This window comes from Brachypodium distachyon, chromosome 2 (genome assembly GCF_000005505.3).
Source record: "Brachypodium distachyon strain Bd21 chromosome 2, Brachypodium_distachyon_v3.0, whole genome shotgun sequence".
Taxonomy (NCBI): Eukaryota; Viridiplantae; Streptophyta; class Magnoliopsida; order Poales; family Poaceae; genus Brachypodium; species Brachypodium distachyon.
In genome coordinates, this window is record NC_016132.3 from 53,130,574 (window position 1) to 53,153,037 (window position 22,464).

The 22,464-nt window shown below is 45.1% G+C and overlaps 3 protein-coding genes across 8 annotated transcripts; all 3 read right to left on the reverse strand.

Moving 5' to 3' along the window:
- Nucleotides 1-1,012: 1,012 nt before the first annotated feature.
- On the reverse strand, nt 1,013-6,194 carry LOC100836125 (metal tolerance protein 5). 2 transcript variants are annotated; one of them, XM_003564518.4, is made up of 6 exons: nt 5,837-6,194; nt 4,557-4,672; nt 4,196-4,441; nt 3,636-3,716; nt 2,056-2,289; nt 1,013-1,669 (listed from the first exon to the last, which is right to left on the reverse strand). In XM_003564518.4, the coding sequence occupies exons 1-6, from the start codon at nt 6,036-6,038 to the stop codon at nt 1,319-1,321; spliced, it is 1,230 nt and encodes a 409-aa protein (XP_003564566.1). In that variant the 5' UTR covers nt 6,039-6,194; the 3' UTR covers nt 1,013-1,318. The 2 variants fall into 2 exon arrangements, with proteins under 2 accessions (XP_003564566.1, XP_010232539.1); XM_010234237.3 differs by lacking the exon at nt 5,837-6,194 and adding an exon at nt 4,840-5,794 and having other exon boundaries at nt 1,319-1,669.
- Nucleotides 6,195-14,324: 8,130 nt separating this feature from the next.
- Nucleotides 14,325-14,910, reverse strand: LOC100837551. The gene has a single exon (XM_003564522.4). It carries the CDS (start codon nt 14,807-14,809, stop codon nt 14,546-14,548), a length of 264 nt encoding a protein of 87 aa, XP_003564570.1. The 5' UTR covers nt 14,810-14,910; the 3' UTR covers nt 14,325-14,545.
- Nucleotides 14,911-18,519: 3,609 nt separating this feature from the next.
- On the reverse strand, nt 18,520-22,342 carry LOC100821915 (probable GTP-binding protein OBGM, mitochondrial). Of its 5 annotated transcripts, XM_024458455.1 has the most exons (6): nt 21,849-22,342; nt 21,608-21,693; nt 20,852-20,914; nt 20,678-20,764; nt 20,345-20,437; nt 18,520-18,907 (listed from the first exon to the last, which is right to left on the reverse strand). In XM_024458455.1, the coding sequence occupies exons 1-5, from the start codon at nt 21,865-21,867 to the stop codon at nt 20,369-20,371; spliced, it is 324 nt and encodes a 107-aa protein (XP_024314223.1). In that variant the 5' UTR covers nt 21,868-22,342; the 3' UTR covers nt 18,520-18,907; nt 20,345-20,368. The 5 variants fall into 5 exon arrangements, 2 of the variants coding, with proteins under 2 accessions (XP_024314223.1, XP_014753960.1); XR_001405984.2 differs by lacking the exon at nt 20,345-20,437 and having other exon boundaries at nt 20,852-21,059; XR_002962936.1 differs by lacking the exon at nt 20,345-20,437 and having other exon boundaries at nt 20,852-21,219.
- Nucleotides 22,343-22,464: the final 122 nt, after the last annotated feature.

A 22,464-nucleotide genomic window follows, 5' to 3' on the forward strand; every position in this document is an offset into this window, starting at 1 on the left:
GAGGTGGTGGTTGCTGGTGGCGCCTGAGGGTGTGCCGGAGACTGAGGGAGAGAGATCACGAAGAAGAGAGATCGGACGGTGCGGAAAAGATACAGGGAGAAAGAAATCGGACGGTGCGGGCACGCGCCGCTGGCTAAGACCAGTCTGGGCACGTGGCCCGCTTAGAAAATCCGTTCATATTTACCTGAAACAACCCCTAAAAAAATACCTGAAACATTGAACCAGATTAGATTTGACTCCTGAAAGACCATGCTACAAATGTGAGGTTGTTGAATCACTTATATGACACCGATTTAGCTAGGTTCATGCCCACTACTTGTGCTTTGTGGCTAACATAGATGTCCTACGGTACGGTACCTTTCATCGTTGTTAGCCGTCTAATTTGGTACTACCTCCGATCCATATTAGTTGTCGAAATATACATGTATCTAAACGTTTTTTAGGCATAAATACATTCATATTCGGCTGCCTCGGGTGGGATGTTCAGAGAGGCGAAATACTTTCTCACTGTTGGCTTATTGAGTATCGAGTCATTTTCTGTAAATGGGAGTGTAACATAAACAGGCTCATGTGCTGGTGCGGCAAGGATTAAGTCAACTGACTTTGTGTGACTGACATGTGTGCCAGACAGCCATGGGACCCACAAATCAACCACACAAAGTCACGAGACTTAAAGTCAGACAATCCAAGCCGGCGCTGGCGGTGTTTGGCTCGGGGGTGATCAGGTTGGACATTCGTTATGGCTCGACTCTTTCCTAGTGATGTAATCTTTCTTTTTAGAGAGGATCCTGGTGATGTAATCATTTCTAAGTCGAAGGATCCAGTCTCAATCAATGTTAGCCGTATTAGTTGGGCCAGCTTCAACCTTCAGCCCATTAAGATCTAACCTATTTACGTTGTTTCACTATTGGATTCTCTTTGGGCTGTTTTCAAAAGTTTCAAACAGAGAAAGCATATTTCAGCCTATCCGCCTGATTTTTAAGCGGAAAAAGTTAAATCTCAATCGACAAACTAGAGCCATTAAATAGTATCTGGACACCATTCCATTCTCCTCTTTTCATCGTTTCTTCCAAATCTTAAATCTCTAACTATAAATCAGGCAATTTAGGTATAGCAAAACAGATTTCTTCAACATACTTTACATACAACAACCTACACTGCACAATCTAAGTTGGCATCACCATATCCAGCACTTCGGTATGCACAATTCAATCGTGTGCTGACCTGCGACAGCCGATGGAACACTGGATTTGTTGAACTATTGCTGCTGAACATAAATACTACCAGACACGGATCTGGATGCACCTGCAGGCCTGAGCTATTTGTCATGGGACAGAGCGTGCTCCGGCCGATGGGTGAACTCGTAGTCGAGGTGGACGAAGGCGCGCTCGATCTCAGGCAGGCGCTCCAGCTTCTCCTGCAAGGCCTCGCCTATGTCATGGGCCTCCTGCAGTGGCATGCCTGAAGGCAGCACGATGTCAACCTCCACGAAGTAGTGGGAGCCGAACGTGTATGCGCGCACGGTGTCGATGTGCCTCACAGCCTTGTGGTGGTTCCAGCATAGGTAGGTTAGCTTCTGAAGGTACTCCGGCGAAGCAGATTGCCCCACCAGGGAGTGAACATTTTCTAGCACTGTCATCGACCATGTCCTGATTGTGTAGATTGCTAGCTGCAGATGAGGAAACAACTGATGCTTTACTTATCATTAAAAAGAATTATGTCATGATGAAATGGTGATCTAGTATTTAAAATGCAAATTAGCCAGTAATTAACTTGTGCTCCCCCAATACACGGCAGGGGATTTGGTTAATGGAGGAAAAACAATTACATATTTAAATCCAGGTTACAGCAAGTTATAGGGGATTTCTCGTTGATGTGGTGTGGAAGGAAAACAAATCTGGGGAAAGCTTAAGTTAGTTCTTTTTTTCAAGAACAAAACAATGGTTATATTTACTTTTTGAAAAAAGACAGCTAACGATAATATAGTACTTACTAATTGGGACAGAAAGGGATTTCTCATGAAAAATGATAAAGGACAGAGAGGGGACTGCTTACAACAATTGCACCAACTGGGTCGATCCATCCTTCAAAGTAGTTGGCAAGGAGTGCAGCAACAAGACCAATTACATTTGTTATAACATCAAAAATGTGATCCTGTGCATAAGCCTTGACGATTTCATTGGTGAATGAGCGGCAATATAAAGCCAGGGCAAGTTTCACCAGTGTCACTGAGAGCATGATGTCTACAACCCACCTTTCCTGCTCCTTTGTCAAGCTAAATTCGTTTGCCTAGAAAATGAGATAATTAATGAGCAAACAATAGTGATATTATTCAGAGATGTGGTTCGGATGTGACGATACAAGTTGCAGATAATTGATGAAACAAATCATTTCAGGACGGCCTTCAACCAGCTATTTACTTCTCAGACACGAAAAAAGTAAGACTGGGAACAGTTTAACAAGACAAGATGCTGTAGGAAAAGCACAATACTCATAGCAAAATCTTTGTTTGCCTTCCAAGGAAAAGGATAGGAAAAACATAATGGTAATGGCAACTGGGAACATTAGGCTAATTAGAATCAGCATTTGATCTTCTGGTCCATAAGGGCTACAGATCTTCCACTCAGTGAGGATTTATAGTACAGTCAGTAATTAATTAATAGTGTATCATTTGGCGAAAAAGGTGATTTAGCCGACCTAAATCGGCAAGATATGACAGATACCAAAACATAAAGATAAGAAACACTAGCAAGTCAGCAGAATGATGTTATTAGGTTATCTTTACTCCTATAAAAGAGCCAATTGGTGACGGTGGTCTGTCACCACCATACCTCCTTTTATTGTAAAAAAACTTCTCACATCCTTCTTAATAATGATGTTTGGAACCAAAATTGAGATAAATTTACTTATACAATAGTGTTTTTAATCTAATTTATCTTCAGCAACTAAACAAATTTATTTTACCCATAGCAACGCACGGGAATTTAGCTAGTGAACAAAGAACAACAATAAAAACTGCACTCTCCACCGAGGTAGAGGAATGGGAATTGGTAAGATATGACAGATATCAAAACATCAAAGATAAAATAGTACTAGTAGAATGCTGTTATTATATTATAAACAAAGAGCAACAACCAAACAAAAGCTGCAGTGTCCATAAAGGCAGTGGCAAGTGAGGTCATGATTTCCTTCAACCTGGCACATTCCTTCAAATGTTGGAGCAATTTTACAGTGAAAGAGCACTCCTTCAAATGTAATTTGCAAGAGAAATGACTCAGAGCAAAAATCTACATTTCAATAATCATGCCATCGACGAGCATAAACTTGGTATTTGTTGCAAGCAATAAGATCAAACAGTGAAAGACCAAAACTAGCCTATCAATTAGACAAGTGTTCATTTGTTGATCCCCCAGTCAGTTCTTACTTGTTAATGAAACTGGAAGTTCAAGGATGCAACACAGCTAATGTTGAACTGTACAGGAAAGTTCGAAAGTGCAACAGTGTTCCGAGCCCAGGTGAGGAGAGATGTACATGCAACTCATGGTTCTCAAAGGGCCAAAAAGAAAATTCATTGCAGAAATTTCTGCTCAAAAGTAAAAATGAAAATTTAAAAAACAAGTATCAGTAGGACTTACATCAGACACCAGCGAGCGAGTCGATTCTAAGATGATCTGAAGGCCAAGTGTTGCCATTACTGAGGCAAAGACAAGTATTCCCTGGAGAACAGATTATAAAAATGTTGTAAGCATTCTGAAAGGAAACAGAAACGTTACATTTGCTTATACTAGAAGACAAAACACCTTGAAAGAAAGTATTCAAGAGTTTCCAGCTAATAAGTTCTTAAATCACGGCAAATTGTCATTTTGCCGTGAGTAGAAAAGATATTCTCAGAGTAGCATAGAACACGCAAAGCATGATAATCAGTCTTCTTAAATCACAAAGCTCCATCATATTATGTTTCAATTTTGCCACTTCATTCAAGATTTTGCATTAGTTTCTTACCTGATCTAATTTCCTTTTGTGCTTCTTATCGCATTGCTATACAAAAGAGCCCCGTGAGGACTAATTGAAATGTGCATCACGTAGACAGAATTACAGAGAACTGGCACGACACTTGGGGAACCAATCACATGAGTATAGGAAGTAGCCCCAACCAAAAAATGAATTAGAAAGTACATGTTGTTACAAAACTTACCAGTGGCTGCATGCGCTTTTTACCAATTGGGTATCTGTAGGGATTTGGTGTTTGCATTGAAAAGGCGGTAAACCATAAGATAAACCCTGACAACAAGTCAAGAAGAGAATCCAAAGTGGAAGCTATAATAGCAAGTGAGCCACTCCTTACTGAAGCATACACTTTTGCCGCAAAAAGAACCATGTTTGCAATGTTAGACAAACGGATGGCTAGTGTTTCACTCCTCGCAACCTTTTCACGCTCTTCCTGCAGGTAGATAAATTGGTGATCAGGGTATTCATGACTGCTGACTGCCATCAACAAGCTCCATTCATTTAACTTCTATGTAAGTCTACAGCATTAGGTTTATATAATAACATACCTTGGACATTCCTGGAAGAAAACCATGATCTGTAAGCGCATCCATTTCATTGAAACCCTCTAGCATTTCCACTTGTTGTTGATAGTATTCAGCGATAACATCCTCAGGACTTTGAGCTGCAGTAAAGTTATCGATCTTATATAAAAACTCACTGATGCTAATAGAGAAAAATACAGAGAGATTTATAGTGATCACAATGTCTTGTGAATCGAAAAAAAATCATAGCCTGCACAACTACGAGGAAGAGGAAAACAAATGTTATTAAAGGAACATGCATGCATACATAGTTGCCTTTGTTGCTCCATCGACACTTGAAATATCAGCTCCGTAATGTTGTTACAAGTCCATATCTTCTACGGAGTATATAGCAATGGAGATGAACCAATTGGAGATAAGTAGATAACTCTCTAGCCATCAAATTAAGGAAAGCGACGATAAACAATTGATAATCTACTTAGCTAAACAATTGATGTCGAAACTTAATAATTAATGGCTGTGTGCATCGATAGATGCAGAGGCCGGAGGACTCCCTCCTTTTCGAAAGAAAAAAGCTAAACATCAGAAAATACACCATATAAATGACATAGTGGTGGTAACAATTCAATTTTGGATGTGGGATGCAAGTACTGATGGAAAGCATTCTTGGAAAATTGAGGAAAAATGTAAAAATTTGTAAAAATGAATGCCTAGACAAGTTCACATCAAACACACACATCCGGCCGATTAAGTGCTATCCTAGAGTTCTTTTTGCCCTTGTCATCCCATCCCCCACTGTGATAACTCTGCTAAACTAACAAAAACACTAAAGAATCTCGGAATTATGGTGTGAAATACAAGGAGCAAAGAATCAAGCAGCAAAGGTGCAGACTGCACTGCCCCATACGAGCTCCGTTTACCAAATAGGCATGTACAGTATCAAAGAGCTGAAAATTCAGAAATCTACACATTTCTGATGAGTTCGCAAAGTTGGCATAGGAAGCCGTATCTAGCCCACCACAACCACCGGTATCCTAACATAATCTCCATCTACGAAAAGGACTTGTCGGCACTACTTATCTTCTCTTACTATAGAACGGGAAAAAAGGTGAATTTTTCCAATCATCACGAGTTGCGTAAAGCAACTGCCACGTCAAAAAACGAAGCTGCCAAAACACGAGGCACCTAAACAAACCCATATCGATCAAACACGGAAACACCATATTCCCATAGATACACATCGCGCAAAGAAGCAACACAGCCGCGAGGGAGCGAACGAGAGAGAGAGAGAGAGAAAGAGATACCTAGGACGCCGAGGCAGTGATGGTGGAGCCCGCGAGGTGGCCTCTCCTGGTGCGCCTCCGGGGGACGGAATCCGTCGAAGTTGAGGCGCCACGACTTCTCCGCCTCAGGTGCGCCGCCGCCGCCGCCGCCGTGGCCAGACTCAACGACGGAGAGCAGCCGGAGCTCCTCACCCTCCGCGCCGCCGGCACCACTACCAGCCATTCCCGAACCCTAGCAACCGCCGTCGCCGCCTGAACTGCCGCAAACTGATTCCTCCTTTGTGACAGTGCGAACCGGGGGAGCGGAAGCGGGGAGAGTTGGGAGTTGCGAGGCAAATATGAGGCGAGCAAAGCAATTAAACGCCTGCAGCGTTTCAGTGCGTGCGTCTCGATGTGATTAAAGGCGGAGACTGAGGCCGCTTGTCGAGCTAGATAGGCCGAGCCTATGCACCGGGAGAGGCCACTGCCGTTGGATTCTGCCTCCCGACGCGAGTCTGACACGGACGGGGGCGATGGACCGATGGTTCAGGGGTCTACAGTCTACAGTACTGCATTTGGTCTTGGAAGTTGGAGCGGGGCTGGTGGGCCAGCTAACCGCGCAAAAGCGGCAGGACAGGTGGAGCTGTGGAGGGAGATGATTTCAGAGACGGAATTGAGATGAGCCTGATTTTCCTTTTTTTTTTTGCGCAAAGCAGTGAGCCTGATTTAGGGTTAACTCTTCTCGTTTGACAAGCTCCCGTTGCTCGCTGCAAAGATTTTTTTAACGCCGAGGTGTATGGCGCAAACCTAGCCAATTTGACCGTCATGATGGATGGAGTTGTGCAAAGGCCATATTTGGAGTTGCGCAAAAGTTTATGTCCAGCTTATTTTTCAAAAGGAAGTCATATTTGGTGATTTTCACGAATTGTTTGGGGCAGTTCTGACCACACCATGTGTGAGAGCGAGCCGCATTCTCGCCTACCACACCACCTTGCCTCTTCAATCCAAACCATTGCAGTCTGAAATTGTACGTTCCATGCAAGCGTCCGTAATTAGGCCCCTCATCAAACTGGTTACATTACATCGTTTATAACGAGCAAAAAAAAAAGGTTAGAACAGTCGCACATTGGTTTTTGTTCTCGGTAGTTAACCTTGCATCTGACTCGAGAGAAGGGGGAAAAACGACGTGTGAGTTTGCCGTCGATGAATGAAGGTGATAAGTCAGCTCAGGAGCTCATTGTTGCCTCAGGTTGTAGAGGTTGCATGATTGGGGGGTTGCCGCCGCCTCGATTTGCTGCTGCCAGCCACGGTGGAGCTGTGGAAGACGGTAGGAGGAGGTTGATGGTGGTGAGGAATTAGAAGACAAGATAGGAGGAGGCGAAGGACGAGGAGACGCGGGGAGTTGATCCAAGCGGCAGTCAAGAGCCGTAGAAAAGACCGGACGAGGTTTGGAAAAAAAAAATGTTGGAGCCGAAGAAGGACAGGTTGTTTATTGTGAAACTGCCATTTGCTCATTGCATGTTTCTCCCGTGGAGGCAAAAGAAGCAAATAGATGCAAATACTATTCCACAATAATAGAAAAACACAAATCATAAAGTCATACATACATGCTTGAACAGGACCGAGTTTGCAGCAAAATTGAAATCCACATGAGAAAAGACTGTCACAAGACTCAATCTTACGATCAAGCAGCTCATGTAGAACAACGGTTTCTAAGAATTTTGATATTCTTCCATCCAACAAAGGATGTCTTGACTTTGACTAAATTTGAATTCATCTATACACTAAGTCATGTCTAAATACATTCAAAATTTGACAAATTTGAGATATCTTTTGTTGGACGGAGGGAATACTTTAATTTGTAGGAGTGGACTACCCAGCGGCGTGCCCCACCTTATCGACCGCAGCGGTGCCCGCACGTCCGCCTCGCGCGCGTGCTCCAGTGCGCGTGCTGCCGTGCGATGACCCAGCCACAGCCCACAGGCGGAAGCGACTGGGCTGGACACGGCCCAAGAGCTGCTCCAGGGCTGCAATTCCACTCATGCGTGAAGCGATCGGTTCTGTTGCCCCCATTGTTGCACGTTTGTGCGCCAAAGTTTTTGGCTGTGTGATGCACTCGTGCCTTCTTTTTTTCTTTTTTGCTCAAAAAAAACTTGTGCCTTCTTTTGACGAAAGTGGGTATCTAGTAATTGTTTCTCCTTTTCTATTGCCATGACTTTTTCTAAAAGGCAACAACAAAACAATTTAACGCCTTAATTGCCAGATTAAATATGCTCAGTTGCCAGATTAAATATGCTTAGTTGCCGATTTAACCCTTTAGTTGCCGTTTTACCCGTGCGTACTTGCCATATTACCTATGCCTACTTGCCAGATTAATTGTGACTACTTACCAGATTAGTTAAGTCTACCTATCGTTTTTATCATGCATGTGCCGTTTTATTCGTGCCTATTTGCCAAATTAGTTGTGCCTACTTGCCGTTTTACCCATGAGTGCTTGCCAGACTAATTATGAATTCTCACCGAATTAGCTGCGCATATTTGCCGTTTTACCATGACTACTTGCTTACACGAGCATTTTCTCGAACACCTACACATACTTGTCAAGTTAACTTCACCTACTTGCCAGTTTAATTGCGTCTACCTGCCAGATAATGCGTCTACTTGCCAGGTTATCTGCACAGACTTGCCAGTCTGATTATGCATACTTGCCAGATTACATGTACCTACTTGCCAAGTTAATTGCGCCTACTTGCATGTGTTTACTAATAACAAAACTCGTTAACATAAATAGCTAATACGGTGATCTATAGTCCATTTATTATCTATTTTTTGGCATGTGCATCACAACTTTAGAAGTCACGTTCAGGTTTCAAAGAACTTTGGAGCTACTTTCAGTACTCAATATTTTTCTTCAAAGGGAATACCCAATATCAAGCCACATGAAAACTTGCTTATGCTTAAGTTGTTGGGAATATGCCCTAGAGGCAATCATGTATGATGTAATTCCCAATGTATTCATAAATATTATTAAGTTGTCCTTGTTTGAACATCTGATATGTATCATTGAATATGTGATTTGATTGTGGAACTATGTATTCATGTTGTTCATACTAAATAGTCCTTAGTCATTGAGGTTGTGCTGGACACATAACCTAGACTAATGTGAAAGTTGGCTGATGACTCGGTTCCACTTGTCATGGGCATGGTGATGTCATTCCAGCTTACACAGACTCGGCTAAAGGGTTTAGCGAGTCGGACTGACCCATATTGAGATACAACGAGTAGGTCGTCATTTGCATGTCTCAATCAATGTAATCCTTAGACCTGAGGTTATCGCACAATCCGAGTTGTGGATCACCAACTTAGGTTCTGTCAAACGTTGTTCCGTAACAGGGCAGTTATAAAGACAGAGTTCGGGTTGACTGAGAATCAAGCTGTGTGATGTGGATAACCAAGATGGGATTTTGCCCCTCCGACTGGAGAGATATTCTCTGGGCCCTCTCGAGTGATATGATTCAGGAAGCATGGCCATGCGCGACTTGGTTAACTGTTAACCAGGTCGATCGACTAAGAGTTAGTCGGATGAATCGTATATCACAGATCGAGAAGAGAGTTGAACTATTAAAGGGATGACGATTAATCGCCTATAGTTTGACAAGGTATATCGTGAGGCAAAAGGGACTAAGACGTATGTCACATTGGAAGGTACGTCGTCATGACTCGATGGTACTTGGGAGTCGGCACGTTCTGCTAGGAGCCGCTACCGATTGATCGATTGAGAGTCGGACTCCAATCGTGTCCAAGTCGCCATGAGCCTGCGGGGTCACACACTTAAGAGCGGGAGCAAGTATTTGGTCGGGTTGGACCCGAACTGGAATTGGGCTGACAATGCGAGTTGGACTCGCAGAGTGGATGGGCCACAAGTGCTGGAGCCCACTTCCACTCTGTATATAAGCAGGGGCGTGGGATGCCTAAGGGACAAGGTTTTTCCACTCTCATGCGTTGAGAACCCTAGCCCAATTCAGTCCAACCGTCGCACCGGACCTAGCAGCCCGCCGCCGGAGCTCCTCCTCGCACGTGTGGATACCGGCAGAGGTGCTGTACGTTCAGCACTTCGACGATCGCGGGATTGGATCGGCTGGATTGGATCGAGGGACTGCACTGCATCAAGGCGCCGCATCGATAATCCGCAACTGCGCGTCTAGTGGTAATCCTCGTGGCCTTCTACATCGGCTAGATCTTGGGAGTTCGCGTAGGAAAAGTTTTTTGTTTATCTCTACGTGCCCCTTCATAAGTGTCTTAGAGCAAGCGCAACGTGGGAGTTGGCTAAGAGAAATGCTAGACACGAGTCTAGAAATTCCAAAAGTGTTGCAATGTATGTTTTTTCTTAGCTAGTACTTGTGGGACTCATTGTTATTTATTTTTATTCACTTTTCACTCTCCCCGCCGGTAATTTCTCTTGGCCCCACATATTCCTCATCGTCTTTCCCGCATCCTCCTCTGGAGTAGTACTCTTGTTCTTCGCCTCCTCTTGCTCCTGTACCCTGCTGCCTTCTCCAATCCTCTAGCAGCTGGTCCTCCGTCGCCTGCTCCTTCCTCCTTCAACCTCCCCGCCGTCTACCTCCTCCCGGCCGCTGCACAACCAAAATCCCCAACCATTGTTCAGGCAAATCCCGCCACTGACCTCCCCCGGAGCGGATGGCTGCTGCGCCCGCCATGGCAGGAGGAGGAAGGACCCACCTGTCCATGGCGGGAGAGCCTCGGCCTCCTCCTCCTCCTCCCGCAGTCCCGCTCGCTGCCGCCGCCTGCCTCGGCCTCTTCCTATTCGCCAACCGCCGCCGCTTGCCTCCGCCTCCTCCTCCCACCTCGATGGCCGCGGCTCAGGTCTTTGACGGCCACAACGAAGGCCGAATGGAGCAGCAGGTGCTCGTCCTGTGGGACCGACAAAGTCAACCACGATCTAGACTCAGGGCTTCGATTTGAGTCGAGTCTAAATTTTTTTTCTTAGCACACATTTCTCCAACGTTTAGACCCGACTCTGTATTTTTCTAGCACCGGTTTAACATGGAGTTTTGAGCACGCTGCGCTTGCTCGCTCTCAGTGGCTGCCCAGCCACACAAACACATGTACTGTCCAGCACACTGCCCATCCACAAAGATGTCACAAACACATGCACTGTCTGGTTTCCATGCGCTGGGAAAGAGACTGGGAATTGCTCGTGCTGGGAGGCTGGGACGGAGGGTGGAGGAGGAGGAATCAGGGTGGCGGACGGGCAGGGGCTTGGCTGCCGGCGTATGGTGGTGGACCTGTCGCCGCTGCTGCAGTGCTCTGCCGCCGTTCCTGCCGCGTCCCTGCTCCGCTGACGCCCCGCCGCCGCGGGTGCCCCCTTCTCCGTCGCTGCTGTTCGACCTGCTCCTTCGCCGCCGCCGCTGCGCTTTGCTCCGCCGTCGCTGCCGCCGCACGACCTGCACCGCCGCCGCTCCTGCTGCGTCCCTGCTTCGACGACGCCCGCCGCCATGGGTTCTCACTTCTCCGCCGGTCCGTCGATTTGGCCGCGGCCGCGCCTGCTCGGGATTTGCTTCCGCCGCCGCGTACTGTTTCAGTTGGGAGGAGAAGCAGAACGAGTACTCATCGGGAGAAGAAAGAGGGATCAGGAGGGAGAGAGGAGGATCGGGAGAAGGGAGTTTAGATTGAACGGATGAGGTTGCGCCGTACGGGAAGACCAAGTGGGGCACGTGTCCCACTTAGAATCTCCATAATTTGTATTAACTTTCTAATTACGGGGACGCTAACATCTTGTTACGAAAGGTCCATACGAAACACATCCTCTGTTCCAAATTTTAAAATATAAAACAAACACGAACAATTGAGTAATCGGCTGATTCTTAACTAAAAATCGTACAACTCAAGATCGTTATACTAGGACTACTGGACTAACAGCCAACTAAGGCGGTCAAATCAGTCGCAAAAGAAACATATATAGGAGGTCAAAAATATTTCGGTGGCAAAGTCAAGAAAAGCCAGGAGAGGCCAACATTCAGAGCACACGAGACGGACGCAAATCATGAAATCAGTCAGTTGTTCGTCCAAGCAAAGTTCCTGCTGATGATAAACGTGCGGTGTGGTTAGGGAATTGGAATCACGGTCACCTGCTGCCGCCGTCGAGGTCACCGCCGTAGCTTTCGCGAGGGCTGCCACAGATCCCGTGCTGGCTCGTCCAAAACGAGTGGACCATCACGCACCCACCTCACGTTTTTCCTCACAAACACACATCCGTTTCCTCGCGGGCCGGCCAACTCCTCCGCCACTGGTTCCGATTGGACCATCATGCGCGTCGACACGAGTAGCCAAGGCTGCAAATTGCGCCGCGCTACGCTCGATCTCAGTCTTATCGGCACCGGAAGCAGCGGCAACCGTGGATATATATATATGTAACTGCGGCGCGCGTTGGCGACTGAAATATCCCGGGCTCGTTTTCCGTCGCGAGCATGGAACGGAGACAGGCAGCGGCCGCTGCGTCTCAGAATGGTGGATGGATAGAAAGATCGATGGTGGCCGCGCCGGAGAGCCGGACCACTTGATGAGGCGAGAACGATGCTGATCGCGAGGATATTCCGTAGGCGGATGGGGTCATGCATGGAAGCGACATGATTTGACGGAGGAGTGCTTGGAAGCGAGCGAGAGAAGAAGATTCAGAGCATTTGCAGAAACAGAGAAAATCCAGAGGTTATCTCACGGCCGAAGGAGAATGGCTGAATGGGGCTGGTCGGACAGTGGGAGTGAGAGTCAAAAGTTCCGAACAATGTACAGACCATAGTGTGGTGGTGTTTTGCAAGACTCTGTGCCATCCTGCGTGATGTGCCAGGTCATGCGAGATTGTAATCCGAACATTATTTCTTAATACACAACCCACTTTTTTTAAAAAAATAAGCAAATTTAACAGTTTTGAATCGTAGAAGACGAAAGATGCACTTGGTCTTCGCCACATGGCCTATGCGTATCACGTTCTCTGATGAATTCCCTTGACGGTGAACTGAACTTTGACGTGTGTAGTTGAGGAATCATCGATTCGTCATCCTTGGGGACTACTGACGGCAGCACACACCAGATAGTCAGAGACACGATGATTCCTGCAACACGTGGATCCGAACCCTTATTTAGGCCTAGCCGTCGTTTTCAGAATCAGATCGTAGTAAGAACTAACCGTGGACTGTTAAGTCACTTTCTCACTCCATCGACGCGTCACGCGTGTAGAAGAAGAAAGTCACGAAACATGTCGTGTCTTGAAAGACTTGAGCGCCCTAAAAAAATCAGCTAACAAAACTTATCGTGTCCATGTAGTCATCTACCACGAATGTATCTCCCAAACACATTCTCGTTTCATCTTTTTGTACTAAAGTTTTTTTTTAGAAAAAAAACAAAAGGATTTCGCTACCATGCATGATCTTTTTTTTTTTAGGGGGGCATGATCTTTTTGTTAAGTGTCTTGCTTCATCTACAGAAAAAAAATGTGATCCTTAATGATGGATTGGGCCGCGACGTTATAGGCAGTGGGCCGCTGGTTCAGGTGTTCCTGGCCTCAAAGAAGGACGGCAAAACCCCTCAAGAAAAAAGACGGCAAAAGAAGACCTCGATCCGCCAAAAAAAAAGAAGACCTCGACCATTCTCAAAAAAGAAATGGAGACATCAACCAGGAGGAGCTCTACTCACTCTTCTCTGTAAAACTATAATCTTGACCTTGAAATTATTATATTATTCCTAGTTCGTACGGTCCGGTTGTTTGTACAGTTTCTTTTCTTTACGAAATCAACCATCTTTGCCTAAAAAAAATGCTGTACTATTTAAACCGTTTATTTTTCACTCACGAGACTACTGCAAGGAGGTTTCATACGATGTGGCTGTGTTTTCACTCAGGTATATATGGCGGCCCAATCGGAAAATAGTAGAACAGAAATCCTTCGGCACATCCGCATCTTCTAGTGTGAGCGTATTCATTAATTCCTCCAGCGATGCACGCTCAAGTGAAGTCACTTTACAAGTTTGACAGGTTGTATTTTTATTTTTTGGATTTCTGACCGATTGTTTTTTGTTTTATCGGAGCCGAGTTACCAATTGCTCTTCGAAACATTCCGTCTTCATTGGCTCTTTATTCGTTTTCTTGCGGACTTTATGGGCGCAAACCAAATTTCGGGAAGCCGGTGTTTAGCACGAAGGTCACCGGGCTACTGTGAAAGTGTGAATACTAGACTCGTTCCTAGTCGTTCTTTTTTTACTTCGGTTTTTTCTGCTACAGATTATAAGCCAAAACTTTTTTTTTTCGAACCTAGTGCTAGATAAAACTTGGTTCATACGGAGTACTAGATTTCAGTAAAAACTGGCAGGAAAACTCTTGGATAAACAATTTTGAACCTGAACCTGTTGCGGATGATTCAGATTGCAGAGCTTAAATGTCATCGCCGGACAGGGAAATCGATCGTCCGATTTCTGACCCTTCCAAAGAGACATGACACATTGACATATTACCTGGGCAGAATTGTAAATTCGCGACCTCAAGATTTTCTTTTACTTCTGATCAAGAAAGCAAGTACACATTCAGAGAAGCAGGAAAAAAACATAAGCACATGATCGAACAACCAAACGGCGTACAAAACAGGACACGGTGGGGACTCGAGACTCGAAAGATCGCCACGCGCTCTCCTGCAAGTACGGAATGCACCTAACTCCCAATAACCACCGGATCTCGATCGCTAATCAAGCGCCGTACTTGTAGCTTCCGATGTCCTCCGCGATCATGTCCAGGGACGCCGCCACGGCCATGGACATTGCCCGCCGGTGGCGCCCCGCCGGCTTCTGCTGCTGCTGCTGCTCCCCGGAGGCGTCCGCCGCCACCGCCGCCGCGGGCTTCCGCTGCTCGCCGCCGTCCGCCGGCACGTCCTCCAGGCTGGCGAAGTTCTCCGGCAGCGAGAACACGCTCTGGGACGCCCTCCTCTGGTGCCTCCCCGGCCTCTGCGACATCTTGAACAGAGATTCAAGTTAACAAGATCGATATCTGGTCTCTGAGGCCTAAAGGCTAGCTGATCTGAGTACATAGCAGAGGCAACCAGGCACCGCTATATATAACCTGCCGCCCAACGCACGGCCGCCTGGAAGATAAAGATATTTCTTGCAAAACATTTATGGGTCCCGCGCGCGTCATTATTTTCTCCCAATTTTTACCACGGCGCCACTAAATGCTTGCACGATTATTGTGGTACTCATTAACAGGTTCTAATTTAAATTGGTGATCTACACGGACATATATGAAACGCTGTGGATCTGGCAGTTCCTGGCTCGAGAGGGCATTTGACTTGTGGCGACATGCATGTGCGGAGATGCATCTGTGCTGATAAGCATGCATGGCTCTTAACCCGCGTTTTAGTTAGGACTCGACCTGGCGGTCAATTAAGCATCTTGATTGCAAAGATTAGGGTGTGCCATTGCTGATTTGGTGCTCATCTGGCTTAAGCGTGTGATCGGTTCTGCCTGCTGGCAAGCTTGGTTTCCAAACTATAGCCAACTTGGCACGGTGGCTCTGTTGGTTGACAATGGGCGGTTAGCTTATTTTTCTCTGCATATGTGTTTCTGATGTCGCTACGAAGCTTCGTTTCAGCTAAACAAATGGCACTCATGAGCCGCATGTACAGGAATCTTAGGACCGGGCTCGCCAATTTTATTGGGTTAGTGCTTCACTCATGAGCTAATTTGACATAATTTAACCGAGAGCCACGTGCAAACCGGAGAGGGAATCGACCATGAAACGAAACCAATCACGTAGGAGCAATCACAAAATTGAGCTTGTACGGTTTTCATTAAAAATAACGAGCTAGTACGGAGTTTCTGATAGATGATTTTTTCTTCTTCTCTTTTAAGCACAGCATATACGAGTATATATTTCGTTTCTTTTGTACTGTATGTTGCTCCTACTGTCCAAGAGTTGGTCCTTAAGCAATCATCAATCACTTTATCCAATAATAATCCGGAAAAAAGAAAGTTTCTTTCGAGGGCATTATCACTATGGAATCTTTTAGCTTGCACTGCTCAATTTCAGCCGAAACGAAAGCTTTCGTTTTGCAGATGCTACTGTACAAACTGATCGAGCTGGACGTGCTTGCCTACGGGGAAATAAAGGAAGAGGCACTTACCGGGCCATGCACGTTAGTAGATTCCGAATTCCTGGCCCGCGTCCGTCGCTCACATGGGCGGCACACATGCATTGGTCGATCGATCGACCGGGCCATGATATGCTCATAACACGCACATGCACAGATTATTGGGTTTGGGACTTGGGGTACGTGTGGCTTGGTGGTACGCGCGCTCGTGTGTGTCTCCAACAATGTTGCTGCTAATTAAAGTCGCCAACCGACCAAAAATGGAGAGACGTACCGATATACTCTGATAGACACAAGACTGGAGCAGATTAACAGTTAAACTGCCACGAAATGGCAGTTCTTTTTTTTTTACGTAAACGAAAAGGTAGTTCCGCCCGTTTACTGTGCCAGGTGCCGTCAGGATCTCTACGGAGGTGTAGACTGTAGAGTAAGGAAGCATCGATCGTGTCACTTAAATTCGACGGAAGAATTACTTGTTTAAACTAACCCTAAGTGATATGTTACTCTCTTCGTTACATAAAGATTGGCACAGTTTTGAACTTATTCAATTCGATAGTAAAAGTTTGACTTTTTGAAGATGTCTCTTTTTCTCGTATTCCTCTTTCTATGTCAACATTCTTTTAGAGAGTATCTATTTTTCAGTCGTCTAAAAAATAGTTATTTTAGTCGTCTAAGAAATAGAAAAACCGTTCTTTAAGTAAGAGTAAACTAAGGCACTCGCGAAATGCAATCATTAGATTTATCGATGGTTAAACGTTGATTGCCTAAGGAAAGGTTAGCGTGACTTCAAGTAACTCCCACTCTCGGAAAAATACGGTCATGGAGTCTAGCGAGATGGCTTCGAGTTTGGAGGCGACGCTTCTCTACGGGTAACACGTGGGGTGCTTCATCGATGCATGGCCATGGATATAGGCAGCAACGAATCATGACCGATATGCAGAAATTAGGCTTTGCGGTGGAGATGGCTTTCTCCCTCCCAACCCCTTGCTTCTATCCCCACTCATGTGGTACCGTGAGATTTGTCTGTGCCGTGACATTTTGCATGCTTGTTCAGGTCCTGTTTGTTTGGATTGCAGCTACCAAAAGCAATTGTGGTCTGATTGCGCTGGAAATCAATCGTGCTGAATTTGAATTGTCTGGCAACACAGTCATAGAGTGCAGGAGCTAAGAAAATGTTTGTAAGTACTAAGTAGACGGAAAACAAGTTAATCGCATGCAACACATGAACACATTAGGAAGATCGAAATTCAATTTGTCTTGTTCACAAACGCCCACGGCAAAAGAGACCACAAAACATTTGACAAGTTGTTCATGCAACAAAACTAATTAGTCCTACATACATATAGAGGTAGGATTTTGAACAGAGGTAATACGGAGTACTTCTGTCTCATACCAAATTAATACCCAAATACAAAAAAGAGAGATCTATATTACAAAAAAATTACTCCGTACAGTAATTAACACAAAGACAATACAATACTAGTGGAGTGCCCGTGTATTGCTACAGATTGATTTTTGAGTGCCTGTGCATTGGTACGGATTAACAAAGTCATTTGTGATTCTTAACTGCGTATCTCACTGCACGCAAATATAATAATAAGCCAATTTTTTCTGACGAGCTTTGATAAAGAGAATACATATGTATTTTTTTTTCTGATGACATCATGTGGGGAAGGAGACTGTGGGGATGCCATTTAGATCTTAATCCAACGGTTCCTCTACTTCCCGTCACTGCCACGGCTTTATGTGCAACAGGATGATGAAAACAAATATCACGAATGAAGAAAAACGTTGACAAACAAATTAAGAGCACAAGAATTAAAACTTGATTTATACTGTATTACATAAATAACAATAAAAAGGGGTTACTTCTAGCGATTCTTGTTCTATACGAAGAGAAATTACAAACAATAAAAAATCAAAATGTTATTAGGTGTCTCTCAATATATTGCCACATCATCTTCCAGCAGGAGGTGAATTCGGTGGACAAAATCTTCCAGCTTATCCTTGAAGATCTTCAGGCCTGGAGATCTGCTGGCTGCATTGTGCAGTTTTAGATTTGCTGCTGTTGCTGTTGTATGCTTCCTCTGTAGTCGTTGCCTCCCTGTAGTTTTTGTTGCCGTTGGTGTGGTGCTCCTTCTTGTACTTCAGACTTGGCCTGTCTCTGTACTCCACTTCCAATCTTAATAAAGTTCGGCCGCCGGGCCTTCGATTAATTATATTGCTATAGCTGGGACCATAATTCATGTAACAAAAATTTCATTTCCAATTCCCTGGTGCTTCGGCTCCAGCTCGACAAGTATGTTTGTCTCATGTCATGACCATATGTGTAATATCTGTAATCTGATTATATTTCAACGGGACAACAAACTTCTAATCAGGGCATGGCAAACACTAATATTTCTTTTCGGTTCCTTGACACTGAGGATGATATCCAAACACCTATATTGTTTTCACTACCATTAATAGGAGTGTCACACTGTTTTTTCGCCATTAGTTTTACCATTTTGAAATTGCAAGTTGAATCAATTCGAGCATAGTCGTACCTACCGTAACAGCTAGCAGAAGACAAAAAAAGAGAAGGAAACATGCAAATGATTATATTGGTTATGGAGTCTTAGCTTTGAAAAGAAAAACTTCTTGTGTCCTATCATGTGAGTTATACACGAGCGAGTTAGTCAAACCATGAATGAACTACATATGCATATGTTTTTAGAATTCTTTAATCTAAATCTGATTGTTGCATGTCCGTCGTAAACAACACCATCCATCTCACACCACAAGAGGGCATATCCATCGGCTCAACAGCTTTAGCTATCGATGGTTCAAACCCAGTATCGAGCATTCGATTAGCTTGATCAGGAGCCAAGTAATTCACCATTTGCACTGATAGTCTAGCCCTGAAGCAGATCCATCAAGCGGCCAGGAGTTGCCACAAGGATTTCAACACCTTCTCTTCAATTCCCTGAATTGCAATAGCAGCCAATGTCATTCCACAAAATCAAAAACTGCAAAATATTAGAAGTTTTGTTTTTTGCAGGTTATTATTCACCACCCATGCATGCTGTGCTTGTTAATTTTGAAATACCAACAGTAGTATACATGGACATGGTTTTAGATCTTTATATTTATCAGGCTCGGTGGTAGAACTAACTTATTTGAAATGTCAGTGATTTAGTGCTACCACTCAACAACATCCTTCTCTATGTTTGATCCAGAAAATTTAGTCGAAGATGTAGGCTTCATCTTAGATTTAAGCTTCAGAACACATGGCAAAAACCAGAAAATGAAAAGATTAGTGAAAGGAGATGAGCAATCTTGTGAAAGGACTCCAGTGAACAAGCAGAAGCTACGTTGAAAGCGCATTTCGATCCCTAAGTGTTTTGGTGTTAATGACAACATGACTCGTGGACTAACCGTGTGCTCGAGTGTTTCAGATGTGAGATCAAATGGCACAAGACGGTTCGTTGCCCTCAAAAAGGAAAGAAGCGTAGAAAGATTTACGGCCTTTTATTTATATTGAGTCGTAGGAAATCCGTACTATTAAGAGGGAGTCCACATGGAAAAGGTTTGGGTGAATCAACTTCACGTACACAAATCTACTATATTTGCACTCACATAAAGCCGTTTCCTAAGTTGGAGAGAGACCACCTCATAATCTTAGCCTAAGGGTTTTGTGCCTAAATGTCTTCAGGGCGGCAGTGCAGCTCTATCCATCCGGTAGTACCGGGGCCGGTAGTTCCGCCCCCGTACCGGAACCGCACCTAAACGCTAGTGTCTTCTAGCGGTAGTGGGGCGGTACCGGAGCAGTACTACCGCTGGCGGTAGTACCTCTCTGCTACCTCTCTACCACCCGGCTGCGCGAAATATACTTAACGGTCAGTTTTTGAGGCGCCCTTTAAATATGAGTCGTCCCCTACCTCGGGACTTCTTCTCCACTAAGCTATTCCTCTCTCCCCTAAATACAAGAGTTTCAAATTCCTAAATCTCCCTCCCTAGTGCTTCCCCACTCTTGATTCTTTGAGGAATGGAGGAGAAGATCTTGATTTAGGGTTTCACCAAATTGAAAAGTTGATTCCCCTTGTTTCCTTTGTGGATTTTGTTACTCTTGAGATTTTGGAATCCCTAACCGGAAGGTGTCTCTTTAAGGCCTCCAATCTTGTGAGGAGGTGCTTGAGAATTCGAGAAGGAGCCTCCAATTAAGTTGTGGAGTTGTGCCTTCTCCTTGTTTGTAAGGATTCGGCGTTCGTCCTCAAGGAAGTCACTAGTGGAACTCACCTCACCTTTGTGGTGTTGTGAGAGCTCATCCCACCTTTGTGGTGTGGTGAGTTGGAGAATAGAATGAGCTTTTGTGGCGCCTCTACCTTTGTGGTAGAGCACTCTTCCAAACGGAAACGTACACCTCTTTATCTTAGTGCTTCACATCTCAAGTCTCATCCCTCCAAAATCTTTTCATTTGCCCTTTGCTCCATAGAGAGCTTCCTTTCTTTGAAATCTGCTCCACGTCGGTGCCAGCAAACAACAGGTCATGAAGATGATGCCACCAAGAGACCAACCTAACTTTATCACTGAACTACTGCAAACACCAAAAATACAAATCGAACGCCCAGCTTTTATGAAACATTTAATCTGATGTGACGTAAAAAATGAAACGTAAGTGTAAGCAAAGACAACCTTGAAGGAACAGGTTGTTAAAATTCAATAATATTTCTTTCATATCATTAACAAAGAATACCAGGTGGTCTCTCTTATATTCCGCTAAGTGCCTGTGCAATCCAGTGCTGCCTAGATGAATCACTGTGCCATCTGGTACTTGTGCAACCTGTCAGACACAAGAACAGAAGGTGACACATTCTGAAAAAGGGGCTCAATGAATGTGATATGCACATGTACATATACATGTGCTGACCTTGTCAGAACCCCTTGTTCCTATCTGATTCTTAGGAAGTCCATGGCCTCCTCGGCCAGCTTTCTGCAAATCACAAAGTAATAAACAAGCTTAAAATAAGGACGCAGGAAGCATGAATTCTGCAGAATTCTCTTCCTCAAGGAGAAGGCTCCATCTTCTCTCCCAGAGCAGTCAAGAACGACATCACCAACTGTTCCTCCATTGCCAACTGCAACCAGTTTTCCTTTTTTAAATTGTGGACAGCAGAAATCGCGAGCCCGCGAAAAAACCATATTAAGCCCTGTTTGTCTGGGAATCCGCTTCAGCTTTTGGTGCTTTTATCATTCTCAGTTAGAAACACCAAAAGCACGTCCGGAAATGCTTCTCAGCTTCATGTGTAAACAGAAGAAGTGATTTTGAGATTACTAAAAGCACCAAAAACTGAAACCCAAACAAACAGGGCCTAAGTAGAATAAACTAACTTTGATCATTGGAAACAATTAGACGTAGCGCAAATGGTGCACGATAAATCTCTACTCATTTCGCACAGCATCAGGAACTCAATCAAACAGAACTACTTGAACCAACAAAATCGAAAGGCCGATTACAAACAATAGCAACACATAATTGGAGTACGCAAATGAACAGCACATACATTAGACAAACGCATCTATACCGAGGATATATCAAAATTCAGAGCTCTATCAATTGATCAAAAATTGGATTCTTCACATCTTCACATACGAATATGGCAGCAAATTAAGATGAGGTGCTCACCGTCAGGCCTGCCTTGGCGGTCCGACCTTGAGAGCTCTGGCTGACGCAGCCATTGCCGCCGTCGCCGCCCCTCGCGCAGCCGGAACCTACCACATGTATATTTGGGATCACAAAAAAAAGGCATAATCATAACTGAATATTCGCAGCACAAGCATGGGTTCCCGGAAAGAAAAAATCGAAGCACACATCATGGATTTGTGGAAAGGAAGAAAACAGAGCAGATTCCTGATTCACAGCAAACCTGAGGGAAAGACGTGCATGTCAGTGGGGAACGGGCTTCGTCTTGGACTCTTGGGAGTGGCACGGTGGACAGTGCAGAGTCTGCATCCCCGGCTTCCGCTGCCCGCGATGCTGGGGTAAGAGCGGTTGGCAAGGTCGAACTGCCCAGCTTCCAGCAGGGACAATGATCCGAGGCCCGACAAACCGACCAGATCGTAAGAAGATCACGAGCCCGAGGATCAGACCTTCTGCTGGAGCGCCGGCGTCAGAGGATGGGAGCCCTTCACGGCACTTCTTGAGGAGGTTTGGCGAAGCAGGAGGCATGTGGCGGCGGCGGGTTGGAGCGCCATTGGCTGTTCCTACTATTGCCGGCAACAATTGAGGCGGAGATCAAAGGGGGAGATGAGGCGGCCAGAAGAGGCGAGAGGAGGCAGCGACCGCGGCGTCAGGAGGCAGTGGCGGCGCTGGAGGCAGGGGCGGCGCTGCACTCGAAATGGTGCGACTGGAGGCGGTGGCAGGAATTGTAATTCTATGCAAAGTGACGTACGATGGACTAACGGAACTAAGTAGTAGTAAAGACAATAAATCATCCGACACGACATATCCCATTCAACAATTTCCAAATTTTACTCAAGACG